General features: G+C 47.1%; 1 protein-coding gene across 5 annotated transcripts in view; it reads left to right on the forward strand.

Annotated features, from left to right (window-relative positions):
* Positions 1 to 12040, forward strand: part of NTRK3 (neurotrophic receptor tyrosine kinase 3) — a 192419-nt gene that overhangs the window by 57615 nt on the left and 122764 nt on the right. For 4 of the 5 annotated variants that reach the window (XM_035554697.1, XM_035554694.1, XM_035554695.1 and 1 more), the window contains exons 9-11: positions 2663 to 2686; positions 3391 to 3461; positions 5208 to 5310. In XM_035554697.1, coding sequence (XP_035410590.1) covers positions 2663 to 2686; positions 3391 to 3461; positions 5208 to 5310 — 198 coding nt within the window. The remainder of the gene's footprint in view (positions 1 to 2662; positions 2687 to 3390; positions 3462 to 5207; positions 5311 to 12040) is intronic. The other variant, XM_035554696.1, reaches the window with a different exon arrangement.

Consider the following 12040-nt stretch of genomic DNA (forward strand, 5'->3'; position numbering starts at 1 on the left):
TGCTCTGTAGGAACGTGGAAGGTTTTTGTCTGCTCTCTGGCTTTGCAGCATCACGCTGGCCATCATGGGGTTAAGATCGCTGCGTGCTGCTGCCTTCAGGAATGATGCCATGAGAAAGTGGCAGCTCTAAATTGGCCCCTGCAGCCCAAGAAAATCCAACAAAATAGGACGTTTGCTAAATATAGAAAAATACCAATGGTAGTCTCATTTATTATTTATATCACACCATATATGTACACAGAATTTTCCCGCAGGTCAAATATCATAAATGCAAACCCAAATCTCTGCCTTGAAGATCTGACAATTGAACAAATGAGCTGATATGAATGGGAGTGGAAAATTTATATTCAGGCCTCAAGGATGATGCCCTGTATGGCTATCCAACCTATTTATGTTTCCTGCTGTCGGGAAGGAAGAGCAGCTTATGAACTGTAGGTGGGTGAGGTGAGGCACAGGTTTGCAGTGTCAGCTCTGCCAGGTCCCACCTTTGTGACTCCATTTCCCCGTCTGTGAAATGGGGACAGCTCTAAGTAGGTGCTGGACCTCCAGAAAAGGGTACAGATCTGCTGTTCTGGAGAGCTGATTTTGGAAACGGATCTGAGCCGTGCTGTGATGTGGAGGGCATACTAATGTTTGAAGCACCTCTTGTGTCAGAGGCTCCGGGAGAATCTGTTTTTTGTGAAATATAAGCAAAACATTGCCCTTGGCGCATCTTCACCCACACCTTGTATGTGTTGTTGGTGTGGAGTGCTTTCAGACTCTGAACCTTCTTCCAGCAAGAAATGACCCATTTCTCTTATCTCTTTTGATCCAAAGTCCCAGCCTGTTCCTCGCCCTGGTAGACCCTGTCAGCACAATCCAGGCTGTAATTTACTTTGCTTGAAGTTCGCTGCTCCATCCGCTGCCAAAGCTGACATTAACACTCAATGCAGCTGACGCTTATTTCCCCGTTTGAAGGTAGATTCCTCCAGAAAATGCCTCAAATTGAAGGTTCCCTATTGTGATTCATTCGGGAAGCTTATTGCCTATAGCTATTCACACATGCAAAAGTTTTGCTAAAACTATCCAGGATGGGATTATTAGTCTTAATGAAAGCAGGATCTGGAAGGCTTATCAGCGTGGGGAAAGAACCCGTGACAGTGTTTTTTAGAACCCCCTGGTGTGCGACCTCTAGTTGGTACAAAGCCAGATTGTGCTGCCTGGGCTGGGAGAGAAATGTGCTATTACAAGCTGGATTGGAGATGTCTGTTATTCCATAACCTGTCTCTCTGCCATGTTGTGGCTCTTGGAGCAAGGACAGTAGCTCCCAGGGCAAACTGGTGCCATTTCCAGTAAAAATCTCATTGCATGTTGTCACTGGCATCTCTACCACAGGCTGCCATCTCCCTATTTAATCCACAGAGGTTGGTCTGCCTACCTCCCCCTTGATGACTGTTCAGTTCTTTGGGAACTTTTCACAGAAGTCAAGTTGACTGAAATTTCTTGGTTATGTTTTATGCTTCAAAAAATAGGGAGGTTTGAGTGGGAAAAAAATTATTGTGGGTTTCTGCTGAGTTTTAGTCCAGCAAAGAAAAATGGAAAGAAGAAAATGTAGAGTCAGCGAATGTTTTATGATTAGACTGTCTGTGTTAGATTAAAAAAAATAAAAATTCTCCAAATAAAGTATTTCTTCCTAATTAATTATTTCTCTTGCTAGGAAAAGCCAAGACAAGTTGTTTCTGCTTGACTTGACGCAAAAATATTTTTTTTTCAGTTCTTTTCCCCCTATTTTGGAAAGCCGTGTCTGTCACCTAGGGATTGCTTTCTGCTTCCCTTCCAAACCTCACCCGTGTTTCAGCCTGAGCATTTTCTCATCCTTCCAGGAGCCCTCTGCCAGCAAAGCTGTGTAAACTCCAGTTAATATCAGGCTCAATTTCTTACATGGGCAAGTGAATTGAGAGCTGACGTTGTTCTCATGCTATGTAAACTGAGTGTCACTGAGAGCTTTAGACCTCATCGTCAGAGCCCTTGGCCGTCTTCGGAGCTGAAGGGGCTTTACTGAATAGTCTGGAGCAGTCAAGTGGCTGACACAAGGGGCTGGCGTGTCTGTCTTGGGGAATAGGCAGCTCTAGGACAGACACTGCCTCCATACATATCCAGTACAGGCATTATTAGCTTCCACCAGTGATTCAGTAGGCTTTTGAGGGAGCCCAGAAAAGGTCTCCTGTAAACCCCTGCCCTGAGCTGGGCTGTTCTCCCTGGGAGCTGGTCCTTGTCCCTGTAGGACTTCGTCCCTGGGTGAAGACTGACAAAATCTGCCTCTACCTCACCTCCATCCAGCTGAGCACGGGTGTCTGCTGAGCTTTGCTCGCTTGCTGGAAGCTGAGCCATTTAGCAGAAGTCCCATGCAATGTGCTGCTGATCGTTCTCTGTTTTGGCATTGCTGTAGCGTCCTTCTGCTCCCATCTCAGACCAAGGCCCCTGTGTACTCAGTCCTGACCCCTGGCATGTCCTGCTGACATGTCTGCTGCAATTTCCAGTTACAGTTGCCCAAGAGGACAAAAAATGAAATGTACCCCCTGGGCTCTTGGGGGTAGAGTGTGTCTGAGGGGGCTGGGAATGAGGCTGCTCTCCCTTTGCTGTGCTGCTAATTGTGTTGCTTCTCTCTTTGTCCTTTCCACAGAGAGCACGGACAACTTTGTCTCAAGTAAGTGTCTCCCTGCACTTTGAATATTGTGGGAGTTTTTGATTTTCTTTCCCCTTGTTCTGTGAAAAATCAGTGAGTCAAAAGCAAGCTGAGGCTGAGGTCACAAAGCCCTGGCTTCCCCACACATGAGCAAGATTACTGGGGAGGTTTTGATCATTTGGGGTGTCTCTAAAGCCCTGGAGATGCTCAAATCCCTCGAGTGAGGTCCTGTAGAAGGACCTTGTGTACCATAGCCCATGTACAGCATGCTCTGTAATATGGAGAGAGATGAGAAGGGGGACTGAATTTTCATAGTGTTTTCTCCACAGATTTTTTCCTTTTTTTCTCCCTCTCCCAAACCCATCCAAGTAACTGTTTCTTTGGACCAAATTATGCTGGAGTTGATATATTTTAGCCCTACTTAACCCAGTACATTTCTAGGAGATAGCTCAGTGGGAGGCCACCCACCTTAGCAGACCAGGAACCCAAATGTTTCTTGGTTGTAGGTTGTAAGGTTGGAGTGTCATCAGCATTGTCCTGGTTTTCTCTACCAAATTGCACAGGGAGGTCACTCTGATGGTAGATCTTGGTAAAATAAAATGTCACAGCCTCAGTCGGAGCGAACCGGCCCTCTGTAGGTCAGGCACCACCTTTGGGGGCGTGCAGGTGCCTTGGGAGGTCTGTGGGAGTCGCACTGAATCCTCTCTTTGGTGTTTTGGTTTCAGTTGGTGATTACGAAGTGAGTCCCACCCCACCCATCACTGTGACCCACAAACCAGAGGAGGACACTTTTGGGGTGAGTCCTGTCCTCTTCTCACCAGAACTGTTCTGCACGTATTTCTCGTTAATGACGGCTCAGTATTTACAGACCTCTGCTGTTCTGAGATGTTTGCAAGGCAAAATCTCTTCCTTTGTGATTCAAGACAGCCAACAATCAGAAGGATTTTATGGCTTGTGTCGGGCAAGCAAAGTTCTGATGTGAACCATGTGAGCCTCTTGGGTCTGCAGTATGGAACCAGGCAGCTCTTTGAAAATCAGGCATCCTGTGAAGCTGCTGCTGGCAGGTCAGAAATTCTTGCTCTGGGAAAGTAGCACCCAGAGAACAAACAAACAGCCGGCCGTGCGTTTCATACTATTATCAAACAGTTAAGTCTAGCCCTGTGAGGGACTCAGATTTAGCTGGGTTTAAATTTGTCAATGCCAGTTTGCCCTCTCTCCTGCTCTGTAGGGCATGCCAAAAATAAAAAGGAAAGAAAACCCTTGGCTTATCAGATCTCACCATTGTCTTTCTTTTACAGAATCCAGGTAGAGAAAAAAGAAGTGTACAAGTTTTGGAAAAAAAAATAACACATTATATAATTGCTCTAGCTATATGAAAGTTTTAAGATATTGAAATCCACCAAGTGTTAACAGAATGAGCAAAACAAAATTCCCCTTGGTTTCAGTCCTCATCCAACTGAAACTCTCCTATAGCTGAAGTGGAAGCTTTGAACAGTGGGATCAGGGTAATAATGTGCGCTGATTATTAAATATAAAGCAGAGAAAACAATCTGGGGGATGAAAATAATGTGTGGTAAAATGAAAAATTTAAAAATATCATAGCTGATGTATCAAGGGCAGGGAAGAATGTTGCACAATAAAATAACTTTTTTGGTTAAATGATATCTTTTCTATTAGAGTAGACAGTTTTGTAAAATGAAGTGAAGTTTAAATGCAACACAAGACGCAGTACAGGAGAACAATTGGACAAATGCCAAAGAAATTGTTGTTTACATCAATGTAATGAAAGCATCTTGAGCAAAGACTTGAAGCAATAAATATTCATAAATATTAAAATAAGCCTGAGTTGGTAAACCCTGTAGGGCAGGGAGGTTTTCTTTTCTCTGCTTGTTCACTGACACACTGGAACCACAGTTCCAGTGAAGGACTTTGGACACTGCTATAGCATAAATATTTACCACTAAAAATTAGAATAAATAGGGAACCATTGGAGGCTTTAGGGAAAAAAAATGTGGTTTTTTTTGGGGGGGGGGGGGGGGGGGGGGAAGGTTCTACTTGTTTACTTCTGTTTTGTGGTTATGTTCCCCCCCCCCCGTCCCCGTTTTTTGACCTGAGGGATGGTTGGATGGGGAGAATTGCCCTTTCTAAAGCATATTCTGCTCCTGCATATTCCAAGCTGAGGTTAGTATAGCTTTAGCCCTGTGACATCAGGGCACAATAGTGACACTGCAAATGACAGCTCATGATGTGTGGTGAGGGGAGAGGCCAGGCATTGGAGTAGAGGTCCTCCTTCCTGCAGGTACATGGGGTGAGAGGCTTGGGAGAACTGGTGCCAGACCAGCACTGCTGACAAAGGGATCCCAAGCAGCCCTTGACGCTTCCAGTCTGTATCAGGGCTCTGTTTTTGCTGTATTTTCCTCCACAGCTGATGCCCATGGGGCTGCAGCAGGTGGTATGAGCCTACAGAAAGGCAGGGAGGTGCCTCTATTTCCAGTCTACTCTCCCCAGTTCCACTGCCTTGACTCCAAGTTTTTCCTTCCAGGTTTCCATAGCGGTTGGGCTGGCAGCTTTTGCTTGTGTCCTCTTGGTGGTCCTCTTTATTATGATCAACAAGTATGGCCGGCGGTCCAAGTTCGGGATGAAAGGTACGTGCAGTCTCTTTCCTCTAGCAGGAGGCACCTTCCAGGATTGCCAGGTCCTTATAGCGCCCATGGAAAGGTGTTGTGGCTTTATTCCTATGTTGTCGATATTGGTGCAAAGCCTTCGGAAGAGGATATTGCCCAGAGGATGTTGTCCAGCCCTCTTCTTCTGTTGTGAAGAGAGCGGTGGAGATGTGTGGGCTGGTGGTTCTCACCTGTATGCACGTGTATTAATGTTGGGCAGCATGTTTTCTTTGTAAAAGAACCCATGGGCTGTCCAGAAGAACGTTGGCTGCTCCCTGCAGCCACTTGCTAATGGAGTTGCTCTCACAGGAGGATGTGCTTGGGTGAAATCTCTTTCTGTGGCCCTGATGTAAGGGTTTTCCCTCCGGTTGCACTGGGCGCAGAGGGCAGGGTGTGGAGGGGGAACAGAAGGATGTGAAATTATTCCTGTTTCTTCTGGAAAAAACAGGTGCATCAATTCTCTGCCTGATTGTGAGTGGGGACCAAGGTGCTGCTATAAATTTGTAAGGTCCGTGTCAGGAAAGCAAACGCTGGCCTGCCTTTCAGTGATGTAGAAGGTCTTTCTGTTGTCTCTCTGTTGGAAACTTTCCTTCTCTGCTTAAAAATAACCGCTTAGGAGTTTTTTCAAGTGACTTTGGCCTCTGCTGCTTGCTGTGCAGAGCTGGCCTCTCGCTCCTCCAGCATCCATGTCGTTTTGCTGTGCTGTGCTGGAGCTAGTGGCAGAAGGAAGCCGATGACTGGCTACCATCTGATTTCTGTGACTGTCCCGCTGCCTCCAGGTGGGAGCGTTGGTGGTGCCCGCTGGAGGCAGGAGGATGAGCCTTCACATGACAGAGCCCTCCCAGCCCAGCCAGTGGCTCACGCAGGGGCTATTTTGAAGCCAGGCTCTGGCAAACACGAGCTGCTGCCAAGGCTCCCGAGTCGCAGCCTGCTGCCTGGCCTTGCTGGTGTCTGCGTTGTAGGGCAGGTTGACAGGTTTGGAAATGTTTCTTGTGCCTGCCTAGAGCTTTGTTTGCTTTAAGGAGACGTATCCTGAGTGGGTCCAGATGGGATTCTGGCTGGAGTTTCCCCTATGCATCCTATGGAGATGGAAGACAGGACTTTAATTAAATAGCAAATCTTCTACACCAACTTAGCAATATTTAGTCCATATGTCCAATGATAGGAACCATCTGGTAGGGTGTACTGACTGGTGGGTGGAGTAAAGGAATGGAAGACATGGTTCCTGGGATCAATTCCCAGCTCTTCTGCTGACTGACTCAGTGTCCGTAGTCAATTAGCTGTCTTAACCTCTGCCTCTGCTCTAATTCCCCATCTGTAGAACTGAGATGATGTTATGTGCCTTCTGGTGGGATTCGTCAGAACGCTTCTAAAGCGTTTGGGCATTTGCCACTGATGGGGCTTAGAGATACAAATATAAAAAGGAAAAGTAACTTCTGACCCGAATGGAAGAATCAGAGAGGAGTGAACACGATGCGAATAACCGGTCTCGGTGAACAGATGTGGTACTTGTTCAGAGGCGCTTGGCTATGCGTGTTAGTGGGTATTCTGCATTCCCAGAAACCAGAGGTGTGCTGTGATGGACCCATGTGTTGCAGTCCTTGTGAGGAAAAAAACCCACATGTAACCAGAAAAGCCTCTTTTCGTCTTCATTATGCTGCATTTCCTCATCTCTGATATGAAACCACAGCTCTGCAGAGTTCCTAAAAGTTTTGTTGATGACGTTGCCAGTGCCTATGGCACCTGCGACTCATTACAGAGATATCTCTGTGGTTTTAAAGATAAGATTAATTTGTTATCTCTGTCTCTCTAAGCAAAGGCAGCCTAATCATACCACCTAAGCTCTGCTCCCTGTTGGAGGCTGCAGATCCTCCTGGCCTGTGAGCAGTCTTCCTCACAGATGGCTTTACCTCCTCTGATCCTCCTGCTTTTTTTCTAGTGTCGTTTCTGCCTTTTTCTTTTGCTGTGGGGCCAGTGTCAACTGCTATGCAACAAGGCTTTACATCTCTAGCCTGCATCTTCCTCCCTTGCAACAAACTTGCTAGTAAACCTCAGCATTTCATCCGCAACATGTATGCCACTCTTCCATGGCCTTGTGGTGGCTGAGATGCTTGGCAGTACCCTGGCTGTGGCCTGCCCTGGCAGCTGATTGAGTTCTCGCCCCCTCAACAAATGTCACGGTCACCTCTGCTTTTTCCTAAATGTAATTTCTAAAAAATGTAATTTTTAAACTTTCTTTCCTCGCTGATCAACCGGTCTATGAGCCCAGAACCTTGATTTTTCCTTTCCATGGCAGGGGTTTGGAACTGGATGGTCTTTAAGGTCCCTTCCCACCCAGACCTTTCTGCGATCCTATCAAACCATCAGATGACTTTACTGAGTGGTCCTGAGCTCTCGTCCCGTGGTCTTGTGTACAGGTTCTACCTTATTGTGACACCTCGTACTGGACACATTGCAGTCAGCAAACGCCTCTAAATCTCTCTTAGTTGGCATTTTCCTCTGGGTCACTCATTACCCATTAATTTCTGGGCAGGAGCCATCATGTGTGGCATCCAACATGCTATCGTTGATTAAGAGAAAAAAAAACCAGAAAACACCAAACCCCGAGTCTCTGTGGGAAAGTGCATCACTCCCTGAATCAGGAGCTGTTCCCAGCCAGCTGATACGTTGCCACTTGTTGTTGAAATCCCAGCTTGGCAGGCCTGCAGGAGCAGGTTTTTCCCTGTTGTTTTTGTCAGGGACGCAGAACATCATGTGCTCGTGTTGGACACGTTACCCAAAGTACCTCATGAGCCTCTCTGAGCACATCTTTTTCCTTCTGCATCGCCGAATGTTCAGCAGATGGTTTATTGCCTGGTGAGAGAGGTGTGCTTGGGCTGATGGGGCTGGAGACCCCATTGGGTTGGCGAGCATCCTTGGGCTGGTCTGCTAGGTGGAAAAAGGAGATCACCATTCCAGGGCACGTGTGCTGGAGGAGGACAGGGAGAGGATGGTGTGCCCATGCTCATCCCCTTCTGGTGGGTAGCACATCCTTGGAGCCCCCTACCTACATCCCAGGGGTAGGGATGGGTGAAGCGGCTCCTGTAGGCAAGGGGGCTGTGGGACCACCGGAGGTGGGGTGGTGGAGGTGGCAGGAGAGGGGCACACAGAGCTCCTCTTGTGAAAGAGTTGGGAGGAAGGAGCCCAGCAGCATCCTGCACTCGCTCATTGTTTCTCCATCTCCGTGTCCGGAGCTCCCACTGGAAGGTTTTACGCCTCACCTTTTGGGGTCAGCCTTGTAAGCAGGAGCCTCATAAACCCAAGTCTTCCCATTGAAATAGAATCCCAGCAGATGACAGGAAATGAAATTTCATAATACAATAAAAAAAGCCACACACAAGTCCTGGGACTAACAAAAATGAAATTTCATAAAACAATAACAACAGCACAGAGAAGTCCTGGGACTAACAAAATGTTCGGATGGCACAGTGATGGAGGCCATATAAATGCTTAGGTTGATGGACTAAAATATACGCTGCTTTTGCCTATTTCCTGTTACATTTGCAAGTATCTAGGGATAAAGAGAGAGTGCTCATGCATATTTGTGTGATGTATTCCTGGTGCTGCAAAACCTTTTTTTTTTTTTTTTTTTCTTTTAAAAAAAAGTGTTTGCAGAGAGATGGAGAGAGAGAAGCTAGAAAAAAATCCAGAGACAAGAGTACTTGTTTTGCTGAGACGAACTGTTTTCCAGGCTCTGTGATTAAAAACTACTTATATTTCCTAAATGAGGTTTCCTCCTTGGTGGAGGCGGTGCTAGCTAATGGCTCAGAGTTGTTACAGCTAGCAAAGAACCTATAGCTTTTTAATCTGATTTCCTGAAGAAATAAGGTGTGTTCACACTGTGTCTGCGCGTGCAAGTGTGCGTGCAGCTCTTCTGCTTTTTCCTCTCTGTCTGCAGCAGTTTTTGGATCTGCTGGCCCCTTCCACCCAGAGAAGAGGGGGGAAGGACTTAGAGATCTAATTTTTACAGACACAGTGGAAATAGGGAGCTGAATAAAGAATGACCACTTGGGTGATGCCCCACTGATGGAAATACCTCGAGCCTTCCCGGGCACCAGAGAATCCATATAGATACATATCCTGGGACAGAAAAACAAATCCCATGGGAAGGGGCTTTCGTGGGGTCTGATGTGGTTGGCGGTGTGTACATCTGTGCAAAAGCAAATATGTATTTTCTTTCTAAAAAAACCAAGGAGGTAGGGGGAGAAAAGAAAGACCAGTAAATAAACACTGCCCACATTTTGTGTGATGTTTCAGGAATCGCATCGCTATCAGTTCACTCGGTATCTGTTCTAATAGCCCTGATCAAAGTGCTGGCACTGCTGATATGCATGTGGATGTCAGAAGTACTTGCAGAGCTGTTCCATTGTAATTTAGCATTAGTTAATAGGTACTTAAAGTAAAGTGGTTGCCTATTTGATTATGATTGGGGGTTATTAACATTTTTTTCCATAAACAGATGGTAACTGTCCGCTGAGTCGATTGCAGAACAATTCCAGGGTTCTGATTCAAGAGGACCTGCTCCTGCAAAGATATATCGGATGCTTGGCTTTTTGCTTTTGTTGATTTGTTTTTTTGTTTCTATTTTTTTGCTTTCCTCCTTCGGCATGCAATTATCGCTGCAGCTTTGAAGAGGGAGGAAAAAATACGTACAAGAGACATGACCTACCTTTCAGATGAGGCTTAATGCTGACCTGCATTGCCTTGGCTGAGTCCGGCGATAATCATGCACTAGTTGTTTTTCCCTGATTATTGGTTTGCAGGTGTATAGGAATGAAAAAAATGCTGTGCAGCTCAAAGAGCCTCAACTTTAAGGGTTAGGTGCTTGGAAGTCTGTGATCGGGGCCCTTTTGTTTCAGCCTCTTGGGAGAGCACCCTCCTGTCGTGTAGCAGGAGGAGGAAGGAAGAACAAAGTAGTGCCAGCACAGAACTGGGAGAGAAGCAGCCATACATTAAAAGTCATGTCTAACCATGGTAGCTCAAGGATCCATGGTGAGCTGTGCAGACGAACTGGAAATTGGAACCAATTGCTGTTGCTTTCTGTGACCCTGGTTGTGCAACCAGAGCTCCTCGCCACCCCCCTGAAGTGTGCAAGCAGAGCAACCGCATGGTCTTGTCTGAGGTCGGGGCCTTTCCTTGTTGGTATCTCTCCTATTTGTTTTAAAAGCCCCTTGATGTACTTCTTGCACTCAATATTGCTTGGTTTTATTTGCCTGGGAAGTGGATTGAAAGGGCATGTGGTTTCACTGGGGCTCCTTTCTATAAATGCCTGTTTATTCTCTGCTGAAGTGCAAGCCGTGCTATTTATTTATTTATTTGGTGGCTTCAAGGTGATAAAGCATGAAGCTCTCCCAGCTGGTGGGTGCCTTGGTCTCTGCTCAGCTTGCTGCCCATAACCAGTGAGGCTGTGGCATCGTGGCCCCAGGCTCCTCGACAAACCTTGGAGAGATGCCACCTCCCCAGGGGGCTGTGGCAAGGCTCCTGCTCCTGCGTCTCATCTCTACCAAGGCTCTCCTGCCCGTAGTCAGTGCTCACAGCCCGTTTCCCAGGTTTTGTTATTCTGGTGGAGGCTTTGGAAGATGGGCTGGTGCTGCCTGCAGGAGCAGGGAACCACCCTTGTTGGAGGCTGGGGAGGTGCACCAAAAAACCTGCAGCAGAAATTAGAAGGTCAGCAATTATTTAGATCTAGAAGTAAGACTTATTCCCACTCCCAGGAGCATTAATAGCCTATTTATAAAGGAATTGTAAAGTGTGCTGACCAGCCATCAGCAAGCATCTATTTGAGTTACTTTTACAAAACCAAAATACCTATTTCAGGCAGCTACTAAAAGCAGTTAAAAAAAAAAAATCAGCTCAGCAGTTTTCTGTGACCCAGGAAGCCCTGAGCCTCCTTCTTAAGTTCCCACAAGCTCTTTTCCCTGACCTTTCGTGGGCACCTTTGCTTGCTCCGTGCCCAGATGCTGCTGGCCCTGGAGCCCCGTGGTGGATCATCAGCCTTCAGAGTGCTCTGCTCCGTGCTCAGGAGGGCAGCAGTTGCAGGATTTCCCCTCTGATCCCAGACCTGAGGCGTGAGAAGAGCCTGGAGCTGGTGTTCATCGTGGTGGTCATCTGGTGTTCATCGTGGTCGTCATCTGTGTCTCATGGCTCCATTGCTGCCCCTATCTGTTGGCTCCCACTAGCTACAGAAAAGTTTTTCTTCATATTATTTGCTTTGTCCAGCGCGTGCAGGAGTCACCAGCCGTGCTTGAAGGCCCTGGTTCATCTGGCCTGTTACTCTGCAACCCAGCACCCTACACGTGCTGGCGCTGGGGTGGATTTGTGGCTTTGCTGGGTGTCTCCTGATCCTGCCGAAAGACCTCACCTTGTGACCAGCGAGAGGTTTTCCTGTGGAAAAGGAAAAAAGCCACTTTTGACCAGAGTCCCGTTCAGAGGAGCAGATTTTGGCAAGGTGGGTTTGCAACACCTGCGTTCGAAGCCACCTGAGCCAAAGCAGTGCAGCGGCTTCCAAACCCACAGAAGTTGACAAAACCATACAGTCGTGGCAGAGAGAACTGATGGATCTACATGGATTTTGGATTAAAAGCTCTTTGCCTTGCTTCTCGTTTGACCTGAACCACCTAAAACAGGAGCTGGTGCCAGGCCCCTGCATCACCATCTCTGCATGCTTCGTCCC

Source organism: Cygnus atratus, chromosome 11 (genome assembly GCF_013377495.2).
Source record: "Cygnus atratus isolate AKBS03 ecotype Queensland, Australia chromosome 11, CAtr_DNAZoo_HiC_assembly, whole genome shotgun sequence".
Lineage (NCBI taxonomy): Eukaryota > Metazoa > Chordata > Aves > Anseriformes > Anatidae > Cygnus > Cygnus atratus.